We start from the raw sequence: 22,104 nt of genomic DNA on the forward strand, positions 1-22,104 counted from the left end.
TATTTTCTCATAATTTTGTGGGTCTCAATCCTCATAATTATCTATTATTTTATTCACTTTACTATATTTTTAATTTCAAACTTTGATTTTAAATCAAAATAAATAAAATCAAATAAATGAAATAATTTTTTATTTAAAAATAAAAATTCAAAAAAAAAAAAAACAATGATGGTTTAAAACAACCAAACAAGTTAAATAAATATAAATATAAATATAAATATATATATATATATTTAAAAAATCTATCTAAACAAAAAAAAAAAAAACAATGATGGTTTAAAACAACCAAACAAGTTAAATAAATATAAATATAAATATAAATATATATATATATATATATATATATATATATATATTTAAAAAATCTATCTAAACAAAAAAAAAAATTAAAAAAATCGGCATCAACGATCAAAACCGTTGAAGAATTTGAAAATTTTAAATATTGAAATAAGGATGTTGGGGACAACTGTCCCCCACGATCATGTGTACTTGTAGGCAAGCACACGTGCTAGTGGTGCATGTCTGCACGCATGCCATCCCCCTCCCCATTTTTCTCTAGATAGAACTTTCTCTCGGGCGCCGACTGTTTCTTCTCTTTCCTCCATCCCTTTCTCCTCTCTTTCTCCCCTAATCTTCCCTTTTGGAGGTGCCTTTACAAGTAACTATTTGATATTGTAACATGCATATAGATATGCAATTTGCATGATAATTATAACATGTGTTATGAGCATATATGTTTACTAAATTGTTTAAGAATCAATATTATTAAGGTAGTATTGACAATATAAAATGTGTTGGTCTCCGTACATTTAATTTATTCATTGTATAGTAATAAAATATTTTCAAAGTTATAGTATTTCTTTTGTTAACTTTTCCCTTTTATGTAATAAATATTAGAGTTAATTATATTTTTAGTTTTAGATTGATATGTGGCAATCCACTTTTAGTCATTCTTTTTCATAACGTCCAATCCATTTTTTGTCTTAGTATTATTATGGTATGACCATTATTGATCCTCCGATCCGTCAACAAAATCATTAAAATATTGTTAAATACAAGACCATTTTGATCATTTTTTTATATAAAGTGGTTTAACCCGTTATATTTTTTTCTTTAAAAAAATCATAATTGAAGACCTAAATGCCCTTGTATTTTACGAAATTTAAACGGTTTTGTTAATGTGAGATAAAAAATGGTCCTTTTACAATAATACTAGGACAAAAAACGATGGTTTGAAAGAAAATAAGACTAAAAACGGAATGTCAATTATAAATCTAAGACTAAAAATATAATTAACTCTAAATATTATTACTTGAAATTTCAAATTCTTGAACTCATAAAGCAAAATTATTATTTCAAACCAAATTAACAACTGGCTTGACTGCTTGACCTAAGTCACCTCTCGACCCTAACAACAATTTTAATACAAACATAGTTGAGCCAAAACTAATACATCCAACCTGGAGGGTATTGTTGAGTAGAAGAGACTCATTCATTCTTAATCAAAGGTCAATGGTATGATTCTTGACTTTGGGTTTGGAGCAGTCTAAAATCCCAACGGTGAAAGCCCTAAGCTCCACCCAAAAAAAACTAATATATAAAGTGTGTATTTTAGACGGGGTCCAAAAAATAATTTTCCACCCACATATTAATCGGCTTTATTCCATATAAAACGTCAATTATTCAAATAAAATTTATTTAAAAGTAATCTCATATATTAATCCGTTATGGAAATTTATACATTTAGAATTACATTATTATTTGATATATGAAATAAATGAGTCCACTTTCCATACGCTTCTTAAACCCCAAACCATATGTGTTCACACACATCATAAATACTGACTGACGACAATTCATCTCCATTGAAACCCAACAGCCCTTAACAAGAATCACAGTCCATCTCCGACGGGACATATTCTTGTCATCCAACAAGGAATATGGCGAAAACTTTATATCCCATGTGGTCTTTTGTGCTTGTGTTTGTTTTAGTTTGTTCGCCTGGGCAAGCAAATGGGGCGGATAATAATTCCATGGCGAAGCGGCGAGCGGAGAAGATGATCAGGCAACTGAATTTGTTCCCCTTGCATGATCTCAACAGGGGTCCCACCCACTCGCCGGCGGGAGCGGATTCGCCGAGATTGGTGGAGAAGAAGTTGAAGTTGAATCTTCTTGGTGATTCTGGGGCGAGTGTTGAGGATTTGGGTCATCATGCTGGGTATTACAGGCTTCCAAACACAGTAGATGCAAGGTGGGTTTAATTTAATTTCTGGGTTTTATGGGGGTTTTATGGTTTCCTAGTACGATGTTTTTTTTTGGTTTGGCGCAGGATGTTTTATTTCTTCTTTGAATCGAGAAGCAACAAGAGTGACCCGGTTGTTATATGGTTGACTGGAGGGCCAGGGTGCAGCAGTTCATTGGCTTTGTTTTATGAGAATGGTCCTTTTTACATTGCTGACAACCAATCCCTCATTTGGAATGATTATGGTTGGGACAAGGTATATAATAATCTTTTAAGGATGTTTTCATCTTAAAGATTATGGCACTGTTGATTCTGAATTGGTATGCAAATGACAGGCGTCTAACCTTATATATGTGGACCAACCGACTGGAACGGGATTCAGCTATAGTTCTAGTGAAAAAGATATCCGCACTGATGAAAATGGTGTCAGCAATGATCTCTATGCCTTCTTACAGGTCTATCTGATCTTCAACTAAATTTTATTTTTCCCTTGTGCCATCTCCATAATTAATTGTGATTAGAAGTTAAACAGTCTCTGGTTACATACATTTAAATACAGGAGTTCTTCAAGGCTCACCCAGAATATGCAAAGAATGACTTCTTTGTAACTGGAGAATCCTATGCTGGGCATTATGTTCCTGCATTGGGCTCACGGATCAACCGAGGAAACAAGAAGAAAGAAGGAATTCCCATAAATCTTAAGGTATGACAATGACAAGATGGACAACCTTTGATTTTGTGTTGGAATCTGGGTTTGGAACATGATGCCACTCAACTGTTTTGTGACAGGGAATAGCTATAGGCAATGGACTCACCAATTCAGAAATACAATACCCAGCATACCCAGACTTTGCTTTGGACAACAATTTGATCTCAAAATCTGACCATGATGACCTAATGAAGCTTGTCCCAGATTGTCAACAAGCTGTCAGGCAGTGTAACAGTGTTGGTGGTGATGCTTGCGACGAGGCTAATAGCCGCTGCTTAGCCGCCATCTATGATCAGATAGTGTTTAATATGGGGGACAAAAATGTATGTAAATCTTTACTCTCTTTTCTTGAGGTATATATATATATTTTGCCGAATGCCATTCACTAAGAAGGCTCCTTGTAATTCACATAGTACTATGATATCCGGAGGAAATGTGATGGGGGATCATCACTCTGCTATAACTTCTCAAATGTAGAGACTCTTCTCAACACACAATCAGTCAAGGATGCTCTCGGGGTGGGCGAGGGCATCGAGTTTGTTTCGTGCAGCACTGAAGTGTACCAGGCAATGGCGTCGGACTGGTTCAAGAATCTTGCAGTGGGCATTCCTTCTATGCTAGAGGATGGTATCAATCTGCTGATTTACGCGGGCGAATATGACTTTATCTGCAACTGGCTTGGTAAGTTACTTGTTCTCTTCATCCTAACTAAATAACTGTTAGGATCAAACGCTTACCACTATACTAAAAACTATAACTGATAGTGAATGGCACTACTTTAATTTGCCAAATAATTCCTTAACTGGACTTGACCCTTTACTGAGCTCTGCACAACACTGAATCGTGTTTAAATTTGATGTGAAACAGGAAACTGGAGATGGGTTCAAGCTTTGCAGTGGTCTGGGAAGAGAGGCTATGGTGCAGCTCCAAACGTGACATTTTCAGTGGATGGGAAGGAGAAAGGGATACAAAAGAGCTTTGGACCTCTCACATTCCTTAAGGTTCATGATGCTGGACACATGGTTCCAATGGATCAGCCCGAAGCATCGCTGGAAATGCTTCGGAGGTGGATGCATGGCCAACTTTCAAAGCCAAGGACTGTCATCTTTCCTGGAAATTTTATGTACCCATTATGATCTTTAAGAGAAATTATCATTGATAAATCTTTGAATCCGTTTTGAAAATTCAACAATATAGTACTGGTTTTTGATTAACACTTCCTAGATCGCACACAAAGTTTGTGTTTCCCATATCACAAACCTCATTTTCCTCTAGTTTCATGTTTCCCATATCACCAAATTCCTCTAGGTAAATGCCCTAATCACCAAATTCAAATATCACAACCGTGAGCAGAGGCACTTGGGGCAAGGGGTTCAGGTGTTTGGATGTTCAAATTGATTGTCTAGACATTGTGAATTGGTTGTGGGTGATGATAGAGGCCTGGAGGGTCCTTTGAGGGTCATAATATATCCAAATGCAAAGAGTAGCTCAACAAGGGTTGGAATATTGTTGTCAGACATGTTTATCGAGAATAAACGGGGGTGCGCATTCTTTAGAGAGATTGGCTTGTGTTATGCCAGAGAATTGGAGCGACCTCTATGATCCTCTTGACACATATTTAGTATGGCTTGTTATTGTGATTGTATTATAGTAGTGAGATCAACGTCATCCTTTGTTGAGGATGAAGATGGGCGTCGAGGGTGAGGATGAAGATAAGTGTGGGGATTCATATCTCAGGATTGCTATGATGAATAGGGATGACAATTTGTCTTGTCCCCGGAGATCTCTACCCCGACGAGAACGGAGATCTCAGATGGAGATGAAAATATCCTTCCTTGCCTTGTTCTGTTCCCAAATAATTGTGTGTATGTATGTGTGTATATTCCCAAATAATTGTGTGTATGTATGTGTGTATATATATGTTCAAATGTGGTCGCGCATTTCCGTGTGATCGGTACTATTTGCACTACTCAATGTTAGAAAATGCACCACAATAAAAATATACAAAAATACCAAAAAAACACACCACACACCCATAATAATGCACCATAACTCCCCTGCCCCTAATGGTGCATTTGCTAACACTATGTGGTGTATGCCTAATGGTGCATTTGCTAACACTATGTGGTGTATATTTGCATATTTTTGGTGATGCATACCTAATGCTACTTATTTGTGCGGTGCATTTTCTAACATTGAGTGGTGTATATTTGTATACATAGTGGTGCGGCCACACTGACGACACGTTAAGTGATGGCCACACCTGATTATTATTATATATATATATATATATATATATATATATATATATATATATATATATATATATATATATATATATATATATATATATATACACTTAGTATTTTAATTTTTGAAACTAGGACTTAGATTTTAATTTTTTTTTATTATTTAAAATTACAATTATTTAACATTTTGACTAGGAGTTGATGGAGAATGATGAGTATCCTTGTCCTTGCTTAATTTCTCGTGGGGATAGGGATGGGAAATATTTCCAATTTCTCGCCGGGGACGGGACTGAGTCGCTACGGAGAGTTTACTCCCTGACCTAGCCCCGCCCCATTGCCACCCCTAATGGTGAAGGGATGAAAGATAACTTTTTATGTCATGTACTTATATATGCGCCATGTAATGGTGAAGATAATTGCTTTCAACCATTGGATAGATCTCAACCATCTTAGCCCTCACTTGGTATGCATAACTTTCTAACACACATTCCAATATCTGCTATGATATCTTTTTCAAATCTTGAAATAATTGCTTCCAACTGTTGGATTAGATCAAAACCATCTTAGCCCTCAATAGGTATGCATATCTTTCCAACACACATTCGATATGATATCTTTTCCAAATCTTGAAGATAATTTGCTTTCAACCGTTGGATTAGATCACAACCATCTTGACCTTTAATTGGTATGCAGATATTTGAAACACATATTCCAATATCAATATGAAATCATTTCCAAATGTTGTAGATAATTTCTTTCAACCATCGGATTATATCACAATCATCCTGGCCCTCAATTGGTATGCATATTTTTTTACCACACATTCCAATATCTGATATGATATCTTTTCAAAATCTTGAAAATAATTGCTTTCAACGGTTGGATTAGATCACAACCATATTGGCCTTCAATTGGTATGCATATCTTTCCAACACACATTCCAATATTTGATATGATATCTTTTTCAAATCTTGATGATAATTACTTTCAACCATTAGATTAAATCGCAACCATCTTGACCCTCAATTGGTATACATATCTTTCCTACACACATTCCAATATCTGATACGATATCTTTTTTAAATCTTTAAGAAAATTATTTTCAACCGTTGGATTAGATCACAACCATCTTAGCCCTCAATTGGTATGTATATCTTTTTAGCACACATTCCAATATCTGATATGATATCTTTTTCCAAATATTGAAGATAATTGCTTTCAATTCACTCTATAAAATAGTACACTAACTCTAAATTAGAAAATCACAACACTTTGAATTCTCAAACTCGCTCTTAACCATTCATATCACTCTTTGTATTCTAAATTCTTCTCCTTTCTCTTTGAAAAATGTCTAAACCACGCACAATCTGAACTGCTTCATACTCAATTGAAGAAGATCAAGTCATTTATCATGTGTATGTTGATGTTTCTCAAGATCGAGTTACGGGTAATTATCAAGTATCATGACTTGCTACCATCACATGCTGGCAAGTCTCAACCGTGGAGATCACTTCAAACTCATATGCAAATTATACTAACATCTATCGCGAAATTAAGAGGATGTGTTCGGCAGATTGAAAACTTAAACCCAAGTGGTTCATCAAAGCAAGATATTGTGAGTATTTTGTGTGTGTGTGTGTGTCTATATATATATATATATATATATATATATGAATTTTTTAAGATCAGAGCATACCATAATTATTGTAAAAATTTCAACTTGATTATCATTAATAAGTATGATAAAGTAGCTAAATTAGGGAATTCATAATAAAATTGTCAAGATACACCAGCATAACTCCAACCCCTCCCTCACTAGCGGCGGGTTAATTGGAACATATAATAAAGCTTTCTTAGTTTAGATTTTGCGTAATTAGTGTGATTATTGGTTGTTTTGTGGTAGGGATTGAAGAGAGGACACCGATGCCGAAACCTAGGTGTAATTCGAAACTGGAGCAGATACGTATCCTGGAATCTCTCTTCAATTCTTGGGGGAAAATTCGTCTCAGGAGGATATAAGGTGGATAAGAATCAGGCTTGAGGAGTATGGAGAAGTAGGTGACGCCAACGTCTTTTACTGGTTCCAAAACAGGAAATCTAGAAGCAAGAACAAGCAGCGCCAGACTTTGGAATTTAGCGAACAAGCAAAGCAAGAAAATGGAAAAGAAAGAGGAGAAGAAGCAAAAGACAAAATTGCCTTCATCATTTTAGCCATTAAAAATTTCCAACTACTTCTCACCGATAATTTGGTCGGAGGGACTGAAATTGAGAAAAGTTTAATAGTTGTGGGTTCAAATTGACAGTTTTGAAACACATAGACTCCAATTAACAATACCCAATAGTTATTAGACTAAAAGTGAAAGTTTCTCCCAAAAAAATTATGAACTTCAATTGTTAAAAGCTCAAACTAACGGAAGCAAAGAAAGTAGAGGTGACAAAATTCCAAAAAGAGAGCAAAATCATGAGCATAGATGTTGATTCCATCACATATCCAATAAGGCATGAGTAGATCAGAAATGCACAATTAAGAATTCATGCAAAGAGAGCTAATCGTCAACCATTTGGAGGAGTATAATCAACAACCAATTTAACCAATATTTTGATCATTTGGGAGGAAATGAGAGTGACCTTAGAAATTATCAAAATATTGGTTAAATTGGCTACTTTATTATACTCCTCAAAATGGTTATCAATTAACTCCCTTTACATGAATTTGTAGTTGTGCATTTCTGATATACTCACGCCTTATTGTATCTGTGATGAAATTTACATCTATACTCATGGTTTTGCTCTCTTCTTGGAGTTCTGTCACTGCTACTTTGTTTACTTTAGTTTGAGCTTTTAACAATTGAAGCTCATAATTTTTTTTAATTTTTTTGGAGTAGAGCTTGACTTTGTTGGAACATTCTCTCAATCTTTTCATTTTGTGTTGTGGCTTTTGCGAAAAATTGATGACATTCTTCAAAGTTCAAACTGTTGCTTCTTCATTTTTTCCTCCTTCCTCCCAGTAGGACATTCATTGCTCATGCCTTGAATTTCAAAATTATCGTTTAAATTAACACAAAAAGATAATGAACCAATTGACTTATCGGCTCTATCGCCTTGTTACTCTAATTTCTTAATGTCGGCATTTTTCTTTTGGCTTGCTTCCAACACTTGGTTCTCTGCTCGGGGTAGCTCTAAATTTCTCTAAGAATTTAAGAATAGGCCATGATCAAATTTAAATCTTTTCTTAACTTTTGCATCTTGTGGCAAAAGATCTTTTGCTCTATCAAGCTGTTGTTAAACCATAATTAGGAGCAGGTAACAATACAAGCATACAAAGTATTCACAATTTAAGAAAATGGAGTCAATTCCAAATATAGTCCTCGACTATTATATTGTGGTTTTACTCAATTTAGTCCTAAGTGACTTTTTGTACTTAATTTAGTCCTCGACTTTGATGGTTTAACACAATTTAGCCCTCTGTTAGGAATTCTATGATCCGTTTGTCAGTTGTTTGTAGCAGGGTTAACATGGTAATTTTCATTCCTTTATTTTTTGTTAGATTACTCTCTTAATTTCCCACTTCTTCTTCATCGATTAAATTTCCCCTTCTTCTCCATAACAAGCCCTAAAAATCTAAAAGCATATGCAGAACCCAACAATTGTTGACAAATTGAAAGCAAACGCACACCAAACACGTTGGAAGCAAACGCACTGGAAGCTTGTTATGCACTGTTGCACCGAAAGCAAACGCATTGTCGGCACGTATGGTGGCCTGACTTCATATTCCATCCCACGTTTCTTGTCATTTTGATTTCGTCCATTTTATTCATCTTTGTGAAATTCATTTTTCTTTTATGTATTCTCTTCCAATGTTTAATTTTGACATGTATTTATGATGGACAATTTTAATAAGTCCTCGCAAGTGCACGAATCACTATAGTAATAGTGTACAGAATGCAAGGTCAATAATCCCACATGGAATTGCTATACACTTTAATAACAAGAAAATAATAATTTAAAGGATTCGAAAAATAAAGGACAATCAAAATGGATTAAGCTAAATGAAATTGCAAGGTAAAAAAATAAGAGATAAAAGACAATAAAATAATCACGAGACAAGAGGGCAAGGGAATAAAGACTAGGAACATGAATCAATTTCCATTACTAATTATGCATTTTTGGTTCAATATCTAACTTATATGACCACTCCCTATGGCGTCCAGAGTCCATCACGTGCTTTAACCATTCGTGTACTTAAAGATACTTATTCAAATGGTTAAAACCCATTTAGCCTAAAATGGCTACAGAATATCCGGGTTGTGAACCAAATAAACAATTTGATAAGACAATCAAATTGCTTATCTTTTTATCCTACTAAGCATAGAACTAACCGACATGGCGTGTACTCAGTTAATTCCCTCAAACAGACTAATAAAAGCTAAATAGGCAAATTTATCTTAATTAATCTCAATACGAAACCATAGGATAAAACATAATTAGGTTGGCAAAATTAAAACTTAAATCTACTGCAAAGATTTCATGGTAGATTGTTCATGTTCCCAGACAATAATTTTAGCAACTCAAAGATAATCGTACCTAAAACTAGCATCAATAGCATTTGCTTGCCATCATTCTAATTACGGAATCCAACTCAAATATGACAAAGACGCAGCAGATTACAAACCAAAACTCACAATGTAATTTGCAATCTGATCTAAACACAAATTCAATGGTAGTTTAAGCTAAGCCTAGAAGTCAACATTACCACCAGACCATAGCTACTGCACCAAACGAACACAAATTGAAGCTGTCGTAATTGCCTTATGGAATCTGCTATGCTGGAATTAATCTGATGCCAGAATTTGTTGAAGCAGCTAGAATTAATTGTCGCTGTCGCGCCGGAACTATTGAAGAACAGAGAAATTCGTCCTAGAATTTATCCGGATAAATTGTTGATGATGAATTCCTTGAATCGATCCTCAATTTATATTGTTCGGGCTCAATACTTTCTTCGAGATTGCTCCGGTCGTTCATTGCTTCAATTGAATCTCCCAAGGGTTTGTTGAAGACTCCGTTGCAATTCCGATTTTGGTTCGCGTTGATTGACCAATTGTGCGTCTCTCATTCTCATCAATAATAATAATAATAATCTCTCAAAAAAATAATAATAACCTTATTAAATTGAGTTAAGAAATTATTGGACTACAAATTTTAAGAACAAACTTAATTTAATAACAAAAACCACCCTAAAAATTAACAATATTATTAAAAATTACTTATAGCAGTAATAAACAAAAATAGATAAAAATTAATCAAATGTTGCAAATTAACTATAAAAAGATTATTTAAAATATCAATAAAAATAATGTTTATCAATTTACCATTCATTTTATTAAAGATCAAGTTGATTAATAATAATGGGGAAATTTAATCCATGAAGGAGGAGGGTGAAATTAATTAGGAGAGTAATTTGACAAAAAAAAAAGAAAAAAAAAAAGAATGGAAATTACCATGTTAACCCTGTTACTAACAACCAACAAACGAAATTCCTAACATATGACCAAATTGCGTAAAACCATCAAAGTCAAGAACTAAATTAAGCACAAAAAGTTACTTAGGACTAAATTGAGTAAAACCACTATAGTCGAGGACTATATTAGGTATTAACTCTAAGAAAATGATATATATACACACACATACAAAGTGTTCACAATTTATCTGATGTGATTTCCTATACCGTCAAACCTAGTCACAAGACTGATAAAAAGTATCATATAATAAACAGATACCTACTTGGTTGATCGTTAGGTTAGTCATTACAAGAAACTGGAACCGTTGATGCCAGTTCTTCCAACCCACATAATGAAAAATAAAGTTATCTTGCCGACCACGCATTATAACATTCGTATTGCCCGTAAAGGCAACCCAAGTGATAAGAGAGTTATACCTGCAGCCGAGAGGTCATGGGTTCGAACCCCAAGCCCTTGGGTTTGAGCCGGTCAGCTATGGGTAACCTAGGCTGGTTTACCTCCTTGTGGTCCTTTATCGGCTAGGGTCACAGGGCGAGGGTTTACTCACTACTCACACAGTCAGGAGTGGGGTTTACCTCGTTAATCCAAAAAAAAAAAGTTATAAAAAAAAATCAAGATTTCATAATTAAGGAAAAGAAAGGTTAATCAACGTTGTCAATAGGACTTGTCTTCTAATCAAACTGGTGAAGGAAATTATTGTATGATTGATCTAATAAACCTTTCACCTCAAATGCATCCCTTTGTATGTGGGTTCATTTCCTCACCAATATTATTGGTAATAGAGTCTGAAGCATTGTCTCATTCTTTGTTGTTAAAATTATGGAGATTAATTAATATAACATTCCTCATAGAATTCCTTCATTATTCAAATGTATGTTTCTCTACTACTTTTTCCACCTCCTTTGCTTTCTTTACATCTTTAGAGATTGAAGTTTCTCCTTTTATTCGCTGGCTTAAATAAGGCCGTGCCAAGATTTTTTTTTTAAAAAAAAATTTTTAAAAAGATTTACTATAAAATAGATTTAATTTAATATAATTTAATATCACAAATTACTTACCTTCATTGATGGTCTGCGTGGGGTACGTATTAATTTTTCCTTTGAAGATGTAACTCTTCACTCCTTTTACGGATCTATAAATAATCCTTTTCACACCTTCTTGAAAATAGAATTACACCCTACAATAGGCTTGTTCATGGGATTGTTATTTAATTCCTAATATATTTCGTGAAACAAATATGATGTTATTGTAACCAGAATCTGTATGTAAGTCTCCAAGCTCTGAGATGAACCGACAAGTCCTTAACTTCTCCGTCAAGGTCACCCACAACCGAGCCAGTTTCCTTCACATTTTGTGAGGTTTCTGCCTCGACCCCATGATTACCCACGTACATGTCTGCCATCAAATGTGTCCATTGAGTCTTCGTCGTCTTAGCCTTCCAACACGTGATCATCTCCTTGAACCGTGGTTCTCCCGGCTTGAGTCGAACCATGATCGATGTGATACTAACTATTATGGATCAAATTTGCCAATAAGTTAGCCAAACACGCACCCACATAGGTTACCTTCACAATCAAAGGTAATCAGCCTCCTTCACACACCCTAACCTGAGTATTTATATTTTTAGCTAGGCAAGCCAGCAAAGGAATGCATGTTTTTAGGTAGGGATGGCAATGGATCGGGGTGGGTCGGTGAGGGCTACATCCACCACCTAACCCTCCTTATACTTTTGCCATCCACCCTTACCCGCAACCCACAACCCACAACCCACAACCTGTATTAAGTGGACTTTTAAAAAATCCACCCCCGTCCCACCAAGTGCAGGTACCCACTATTTATTATCTTATTAATTTTTTTAAAAGATAATATTTAAATTATTTACATACAATAAAATAATAAAATTCACTAATTATATTAAAACATAAAATAATAGAAATATTCAAATATCTTAAAATAATATAAAGAGTCACTTATAATTTGCCCAGCACTTTTTCCGGCGGAATTTCTTGTACCTTGTGCTTTTGCGGATGTGCTTTGCAAACAGAATGCCATATTTGCCATTGCAGATGATCGGCCGTCCAAATTCAGACCGCTTAAATACAACTCTAACACTATTTGCATGGGCCTTCTTTGAATATTATATCCGCATGTCCGCATGCTATGTATACATAATTTAGGATTCAATATTATATTATTAACCTGCATACCCACTCCTCCACTAAGCAAACCAACTCCACTAATTTTTGTATGTGTATGTGTTGTCATGGGGAATAAAACAAATAGCGGCCGACACATGCATATCAACATCTTTCTCTCTCTCTCCAAATTCTTATCAAACCAACCCCTGAGGAGGTGCATGAATCTATGATCTGCGATGTTGCTCTTTCGCTCTCCCGCTGGCTCGGCTCGGGATGGATGACATAGACGACGTCGGAGGGCTGCGACGGAGGCTATCGCGGCTGAGGTAAGTGGCGCTGGTTGTTTACTCTTTCTCTTTCTCTCTCTGTGTGCAAATTCTTATCAATCTCAGGAAAGAAGAGAGGATAGATCGAATAATGCAGCTGGCAAGAGAAATAATTGAAGAATGGGTAGAGCGCCTTGCTATGACAAAAATAACGTGAAAAAAGGGCGATGGTCGCCAGATCGAAGAAGATGCTAAGTTGAAGGCTTATATTGAACAGCATGCAACCGGTGGTTATGTGACTTCTGTGCGAGTCTCCCGCAACTACGCTTATATTCATCTTTATTGAATCAATTATAGTTGTGTGACATGGTTTTCTTGTATTTGGGGTATGTATTGGGTTGTGGGTTTGTCAATTTGCGTGTGTTGTGGCATTTGTTTTGTAAAACCGGGGTTAGTGAGTTTTAGTGGCATTGGGTTGGCAAGTTGTCACCCACGCCTGAATTTTTTTCTCTGGATTTTGGTTATCTATTTTGTTTCTTTATACTTCTGCACGGGAAGAAGGCGAATAAGAGGCTGATCCGTATGGAACGGGAAGAAGGCAAAGATAAAGGCGAAGAAGAGGCTGATCCGTATGGAGGCTTGTTGGATGCTGAGCAGAGCAAAATTGTCATAATCAAAGAGCAGATTGAAGATCCAGAACAGGTTTATTGTTTCTCTTCAAATTAGATGCTTTTAGAATTTGGCTGGTTTTCTTACTCAATTAAAAAATTGTTATTTTTTATCTGTTCTTCATCACACTCAGGTTCGTCACGTACACACTTCAATTCCTACGTGATATCTCTACAGGGTTCACGTACACACTTCAATTCCTACGTGATATCTCTACAGGGTCGTGGGTTTGAGTAACGAGCCTACGTGATATCTCTACAGGGTCGTGGGTTTGAGTAACGAGTGCACGTGATATCTCTACAGGGTCGTGGGTTTGAGTAACGAGTGCGGCGCATAGTGACGGTGACGGTATGCGTTGAGTAACGAGTGCGGCGCATAGTGACGGTGACGGTATGCGGCGAAACAACGACGGACGAGGGTGACGACGATGACGATCTTGGAAGATGTCTGGTCGCCTGAACAGCGACTTGGACGGGAAAAGCAGTAGCATTTGGTGGCGGAGGATGTCTACCATATGCGATGGTGCTCCTTCGATCTCCAGCCGGCTACGCTCGCGATGGACGACGATCTCCAGCTGCCTCAACGTCGAGGAAACACCTTTGACTTGAAGCTATGATATTGAAAAATGAAGAACACATCCTGTCTCAGGTAAGAACATTGAATATAAACATGAATAGGAAATTAGAAATTCACTTCCGCAAAAGTTTGTTTAAGCATATCTCTATCTCTATATACCTCAATCTCTATCTGTATCACTGTATCCCCAATCCTATTTTGAGAGATGAGTGAGATAGAGAGGCTCAGAGGCCAGAGACTATAGAAATGGATGAGAGGAAGAGATGGTGGGTGAGATCGAGAGTATAATCCAATCTGCCTAAAACATTATTTAAACAGATTTATGGGAGGTGTGCGACTGTTTGTAACTCTGATAGACATTGCATGCGGATGAGAGAAGTATTTGTTTTTAAAGGTGGTCGGAAAAAATAGAAATATTTTACACCTACCTCTGTGACTCTGTCACGGTCTTCTTCTGAATCCCTTGCATCCCTTTGTAGAGTGAGGGAAGAAATTTAGAACATTAAAATTGATATATGCTTGTGTTTTTGGTTTAGTTGTTGACCGATAATTCTTGTTGCCATGTGAAGTGGAATCTGATTCCAAGAGTCAGACAAGCACAAAGCTTAATGAATTATTTTAGCATGGCTTAATTAAAAAAAATATCATTTATTAAATGCCGACATAGGCATATGGCCACAGGTGCTCAAGGACCTCAACAATGTAAATTACTTTCATGCATGGTTTGAAGAAAGCTGCATCTTTTGCACATGGGAAGCACAGAATGTCTCCTTGGAATTATATGCACATGGGATTTCAAATTTAAATCCCCCTCATCCTGGTGTGCAAGACTGCAATAAGGTGATGCATATTTAATTTATAGACTTTAACCTTTTATTAATGGAAATCTTTTATCAAAGTTATTTCTAGAATCTTTCAATTTTTTTCTTCTTTTTCTTACACGTAACTTATTTTTATTTTTTTTAAACCTTTAAACTCAAACTCAGATAAAACATTGTTTCAACTTCCATTATTCTATTTACTAGATTTAATTTCAACCCAAAATCTCAATAAATCTTTCCTTTCTGCGATGCTGCCTTTTAATTTTGCATTAAATTAACCAAATTTTTGCAATTATATATATTGTATTATCCAGCTTGACCTCTTCTCAAGCCTTCCTGATTTCTAAGGTTGGGAATTCAACTTCGATGTAATTAATTTTTTGGTCACACGAATATGAGCAGGACAAAGGTAATGGTAATGCCTGTACTAACTTCTTTTTCATGCTTCTTAATTACTATATGCATGCTTAAGAAGAAAATTGAAACATATAAATCTTATCTTATAATTGCTCATCCTTATTTATTACTTTATTATGGTCGTAATGTCAATATTAAAATGTTATGTTTCTTATATGAAAAAATTCGAATATATATACCTTCTGTGTTAAACTTATATTTCAATATTGTTCTACATTTTTGCGATCCAACTCCAAGAAAACAAAATACACCGAATATATTACCTTTAAGCAACATTAGAAATAGTATATATGTTTCCTATTTTTTTATTAATCATATATATATTTTTTCCTCTACAACTATTTTTGTATAACTGTTGTACTAACANTTATATGATTTTCTAAAGCAAACTCAGTGAATGATACCACAAATTCAAACAAGGATTTTGTGAGTGGATTTGACTTAAATTTCATTCCACAATTGACTGATGATAGCAATGATAAATCTCTATACTTAGTATTTTGTCAATATTTTTTATTTTAAATAATAATAATTAAATAGTGATATCAAATGTATCAATACAAATGGCTTTCATTATTAATGTATTTGAGATTATAATTAAGCTCTTGAATATGATTATATGTAATATAATTTGGATTTACTAATTCAAAAAATTCTTTCCATTTAGGTTACAAAGGAAATTGTTATATTACAGCAGAGCGTGAGTTACATGATACTACAAAGACGTTCACTTTCCGACTGCTTAAGGACAAATATTCAATTACTCTCGTGGGCCTGCTTTCTATATTATACATAAAGTTTGCCGACAAAAATAAAAAACAGGGGGCCATAGGGACAATCAAGCACTGATTCCAAATTTTTATCAAATTACGAGTTTGGCATTTTTTTTTGTTTTCTTCCTCTTTATCCTTTTGTCTTTTCGTCCAACCACTCCACTATCATCTTTTTTTAATTTTTTTTAATCCACCCACTCACCCACTCCACTGTGTTATTTTCTTCCTCATTGACAGCCATCTTGCCTCACAGATGAAGTTGCAGATCGCAGACTCTCTTTCACTCACTCTTCTCAATTCCTTTACAGTCTAGAGTAATTTATTTTTATAATAAAATTGGGATATAAACAATAACCATATGAGATAAATTTGTGAAGAAGATGCTGATTTTTTTTTCTAATTTTGTTTCAAGGTTCGCCGAAGCAGCAGGTGCAAGTCAACGGATGGTGAGACTGAAAATCTGAGCAGTAAGACGAGTCTTCAAGGATATGGGAGGACATCATCTATCTATTCATGGGCGAAGCTCTACCGTTGATGGTGGTTGGCGACGACGGCAGCAGCAACGGACGAACGAGTTCCTGTCCTGGCAAATAAATGTGAGACCAAGTTATGCGCAATTATGTGAAACTCCAAAATCTAGCCTGGATACGCATAAATACTGAAAGAAAGTTTATAATTTATGTGTTTGTCATCTAATTTGCTGGCCCTTTTTGGGACTCATGCTGGACTGAACGACGTGTTAGAGTTAAAGAGTTTTCCGGTTGCATATTGTGTTTTATCAAATTTCATATTCAATTCAAGTGCTTGACTGGACAGTTTGATTTGTCCCCTCAGTCTTTACGACGAACAGCAGCAGACCAATGGAACTTGTCCCCAGTGATCTCCTCCTCAGGCGGCGATCACTGGAGAAAGTATCTTTATATTTTCCTCTCCTTCATTCATCTTCCACTTCTTGGGTCTTGCGATCACTACAAAGGCCAAAATTATTGGTGGCATGACAGATGAGATGGAAAACCTGTAGCCATTGTGGGGGACTACTGCATGACTCATTACGCATTATTAACAATGGACAGTACTGATAAAACAAAAACAAGATGTAAAAAAAATGCAATAATAGAAGGGTGGGAGACCACAACATAAACAAGATCTACAAAACAAAAAAAAAAAAAGCAATAATATAATGGTGGGAGACCACAACATGACTCATTATGCACTCTTAATTATGGAGCTGATACTGATTAAGAAAAGACAAGATTAAGAAGACCATAAATATATAAAAAAAATTAAGTGATTGGATTTTTTTTTTGTTGTGTCAGAATAGTTAGCCGCCACCATCAATAATGAGAAAGATAGGATCGCGTAAACCTGTTATTTGGTGAATACAACAACAAAATGATAGGAGTGATTGGATTGGACAACCAAATTCACTATGCTTAAAGAACAAATCGACATTTAGGGTGGGGTACCACGTGACTCATGCTGCACTTACAAGGTATATATATATATATATATATATATATATATATNACAACGACGTTCAGGTATTTCTTTTTTACTGATGATGAAAATCTAAGTTCCGAATTTACAATTTCCATACTACAATAAGTGAAAACAATAATTTTGAAGGACATGAGATCTTACCAAATGATATCCATGTAATTTCCTAAACTGCTGAACTTTCATTGTTAGGCTGATATATCTATATATTTTGCTGTGATATGTATATTTCATCTTCGATTTACTTAACTCATAGCTTATATATATGTATGTCGCGTGATTGTTCTTCGTCGTATCATTACTTAAGCCACAAACATATATAATTATATACATCATTACTTAAGACACAAACATATATACACAATTTACAACAGATCCTGACAAATTGTTCAACTTCATGCTTAAAAAATATAACAAAAAATTATTTAATCAACTTATAGAATTGGACACATGGTTTGCAGCTTTATGGTTTAAAAAAAAATATTCTTATTTAATTATAAAGTACACGTATATACATGCATCTCAAAGAAAGCAAAAGATTGTCACCTTTTTTTACTTGGGCACATGGCTTACAACTTGTTTAAAATCTCTATGTTTTAAAAAAAAAATCGTGTAAAAGTACACGTATATCCGCACACCTCAAAGAAAGCAAAAGATTATCAACTCTTTTTTACGCATATATCCATAGCTCAAACCAAGCAAAAGATTTCCAACTTTTTTAATCTCTCTTTAATTGAGCTGAAGGTTAATACACACAGGAAAAAAATAGTATTCATCTTCCTACTTGATAATTTTTTTTTTCAAAACAGGTTATTGATCAAGTGATCTGTTGCTCATTTGTTTGAGTCAATTTCAATAGCCGCACTTCTCAAAATGTGAGTTAAAAATTACACCTTTGCACACCTCTTTTAATTGTAAAAACTTATTTCTATTCTTACAAAATTATTTATATTTATATTCATTTATGCTTATTTATTTTTTATGTCGCATTTAGCCATTTAGGTGGAATTTAGTTTGCTTCTCAGCAAATATTGAGCAAGTTATCTACTACTCATTTGTTTAATAATTTAAACCCCTACAACAAACAAATCATTTGGAGATCATTTTGTACATGTTCGATTCGTACTTTTATATTTTTTATTATACATTGATGCAATTTGACACAACTTTTTTTTTTATTGAGATGGACAATAATTTAAATACATGTATAAGTCTTCATTTCAAATTGTTTATGTTTTCTTTCGTGCAACACAACTAACTTTATTTAAAGAAATAAAAGCATTACATGTTAGTACATTTATTTGAATATGAGATATGAACAACCAAAAACACAAGTTTCTATGTTTGTTTTAGAAACTGTACGAACAAAAAACCCAAAGTAGGACACTAATGAACTACAATTTTAATAAACTTGTATATATAAATGCTACAACTCTATTTATTATCAATAAACTTGTATGTATGAATCTCCGTTTGACAAAAATAAACTAGCTCTTTATATTTATATCGTACATAACTATTGAAATAACACTCTTGACCTCTTAATTAAATTCAAATTTAAACAAAAAAAATTACAAAATAAATACCAAAGAATTTAAATTTTAACACATTTTTTAATATCATTGTATTTATTCGATCTTTGTTGGGCATTATACTACGCGCATCGCGCGTGCCACCGCTAGTAATAACTAAAGTTTTAATTTTTTAAATGAACTTATTAACTTAAAACTAAAAATAGTAAAAGTTATAATTAACTTACTTTACAATGGAATACAAAGTAGAAAGAAAAGGAAAGGCAAAAGCGACGTTCCTCAGATTCGAGTACACATAAAAAGAGTAATCCGACCTGCCGGATTTGAACCAGCAACCTAAAGATTTCAGCAATCATACTACAGTCTTCCACTCTACCAACTGAGCTAAAGTCGGATTTATTGATGCATTGGTATAAGATATCTTACTCATAAATTATGAGGGACTCTCCTATGAACCGAATCACATTAAGATAAAAATGTACTCCGTAATACTTATTATGAAAAATTTAATATTAATTATTAATAAAGTATTTGTTATTTATAATAGAAAATGTAATACTTTTAAATCAAAATGTAAAAATATTAAATTTTTTTTTCAAAAGTATTACATTTTTTCTTATAAGTAACAAATATTTTATTCATTGATAAGTATTACATTTTCATCTTAACTCGATCCGTTTCACAAACAAAGATATGTAAGATAGCTTTACACAAGTTTTTATCTAAATTTATCAATGTTACAAAAATCACACCTAGGCACTAGGCGGTGGCTGACCGCCTAGAATTTCGGCGGAATCGTCATTCTAGGCGGGCGTCTAGGCTGCCAGTTAGTTATTTTTTCATGTTTTTTTTAAATGGGTTATTTCGATCAAACTGACGCCATTTTTAGTGAAATAACCCTAAATTGTTCAAATCGGTCTCAAACCCAACAAAATTTGAAATGATGTACTCTAATATTAATACTTTGTGAGTTGTGGCTTTGTGTTGTGTTTTGATTTCTTAAATCTTTATACAATAATTTACAATTCTAGATGTTTTTTAGGCTAATATTTAATATTTTAATACTAACTATTAAAGTATTAAATAGTTTATAAATACGAAGTTTTTATATATATATATACTAGTTTTATACGCGCATTGCGCGAATGGGTTAATGCCCAATGTTTATATTTAAATAAATATTTGAAAGTATACCAATGCATGATTATATAGGAGAAGTTTATACATGGGTAATTGAATGTCGAATTTTTTTATTGAAATATCTAACTCAAAGTATATGAATCCAAAATAATATAGAAAATTCATTATAATTATTACTAAAATAAATGTTTGCAACCTTGTAAAATCGATAGTCTAAATATTTGGTCTAAAAATGATAGTCTAAATAAATACTACTTTTAATTTGAATTTTTCTAAGTGTTGTTCTTAATTCTCTTTTGAGTAACATTGTCATTGTCTTCATCTTTACTATTTGTTCTCTTCCTTTTTGTTGGTAGTGTGTTATTTGTAATTCGGTTATTGTTGGTAGCATAGATGACAACGTCATGCAATGAGATTATGATATAGGAGCTATGGACTTTCCTTTAGGTGTTCTGCTTTGGTTCATTTGGTTCAACCATTATTGTTGAATGAGTTATTGTCGATAAAGAAATTCCTAGTTTAAGAAAAAATATTAAATAAATTAATAAAAAATTGAAAATTTAAAATATTATGTATTTCAAAGATATTAAAAGGTAGTTTCTCGTTTCAATTTGCTGGGTAATGGGTTATTTAAGTACTTTCATTGTCAACAAATCCCCAAGTAGTTAATATGATTGGTTTCAAATTATTCTCTTTTTTTTTCATGGTATTAAAGAAATACATATGTATCATTTTTTGGTTAACTACTAATTTATTTAATTCAATAAGAGTAAAATAGAGTGATTCTGCTTCAGTTTGTTGGGTTATTATTTGAGTACTCTCTTTGTCAACCAATCTTTGTTGGGTTATTATTTGAGTACTCTCTTTGTCAACCAATCCCCAAGTAGTTATTATTTGAGTACTCTCTTTGTCAACCAATCCCCAAGTAGTTAATATAATTAGTTTCAAATTATTTTAAAATTTTTTTTCATAGTATTAATAAAATACATGGTAAATAAATATATAACATTATTTTGTACTATAACTTTGATGGTAAATAAATATATAACATTATTTTGTACTATAACTTTGATATTTAATTACAAGATATTGTAAAGATAAGATAATGGACAATGTAATGAATATCAATTGATATGTAAAGAATCTTTGCATGATAGAAAATAAACACAATATAACTAATGAAATTATTTCTCTTATTTAATTTAATTTTTTGATAATGAATAATTTTTTCAAATAAAAGTATTGTAGACACATAATTCTAAATTAAAGAAATACATATGTATCATTTTTTGTTGTAGCTACTAATTTATTTAATTTAATAAGAGTAAAATAGAGTGAAAAACTTAATTATGTCAAATTTGATTGAGACGAGGTTCGAACCTAAGACCTTTCTTATAGAAATTAATGGGTAAGTTAAAAATTAACAGAATATTAACGGAGAAGAGAATATTTAACGGAAAACTTAACGGATAATCATAAAAGTAAGGTTAAATTAGGTAATCTCTATTAATAATATTAATCTGAATTATCTTAACCATCTATTTGATTAAATAATT

At 33.6% G+C, this 22,104-nt stretch overlaps 1 protein-coding gene, 1 long non-coding RNA gene and 1 other non-coding gene across 3 annotated transcripts; 2 read left to right on the plus strand and 1 right to left on the minus strand.

Moving 5' to 3' along the window:
* Window positions 1-1,940: 1,940 nt before the first annotated feature.
* Window positions 1,941-4,087, plus strand: LOC116024216 (serine carboxypeptidase-like). The gene is made up of 7 exons (XM_031265116.1): window positions 1,941-2,251; window positions 2,330-2,498; window positions 2,578-2,697; window positions 2,802-2,945; window positions 3,032-3,274; window positions 3,365-3,632; window positions 3,819-4,087. The coding sequence occupies exons 1-7, from the start codon at window positions 1,941-1,943 to the stop codon at window positions 4,085-4,087; spliced, it is 1,524 nt and encodes a 507-aa protein (XP_031120976.1).
* Window positions 4,088-6,536: 2,449 nt separating this feature from the next.
* LOC116026016 lies at window positions 6,537-7,465 on the plus strand. Its single transcript, XR_004099759.1, has 2 exons — window positions 6,537-6,815; window positions 7,104-7,465. It is a non-coding gene; the product is annotated as an uncharacterized LOC116026016 (long non-coding RNA).
* Window positions 7,466-19,716: 12,251 nt separating this feature from the next.
* Window positions 19,717-19,802, minus strand: TRNAY-GUA. The gene is given in 2 exon segments: window positions 19,717-19,752; window positions 19,766-19,802. It is a non-coding gene; the product is annotated as a tRNA-Tyr (tRNA).
* Window positions 19,803-22,104: the final 2,302 nt, after the last annotated feature.

Source organism: Ipomoea triloba, chromosome 7 (genome assembly GCF_003576645.1).
Source record: "Ipomoea triloba cultivar NCNSP0323 chromosome 7, ASM357664v1".
NCBI lineage: Eukaryota > Viridiplantae > Streptophyta > Magnoliopsida > Solanales > Convolvulaceae > Ipomoea > Ipomoea triloba.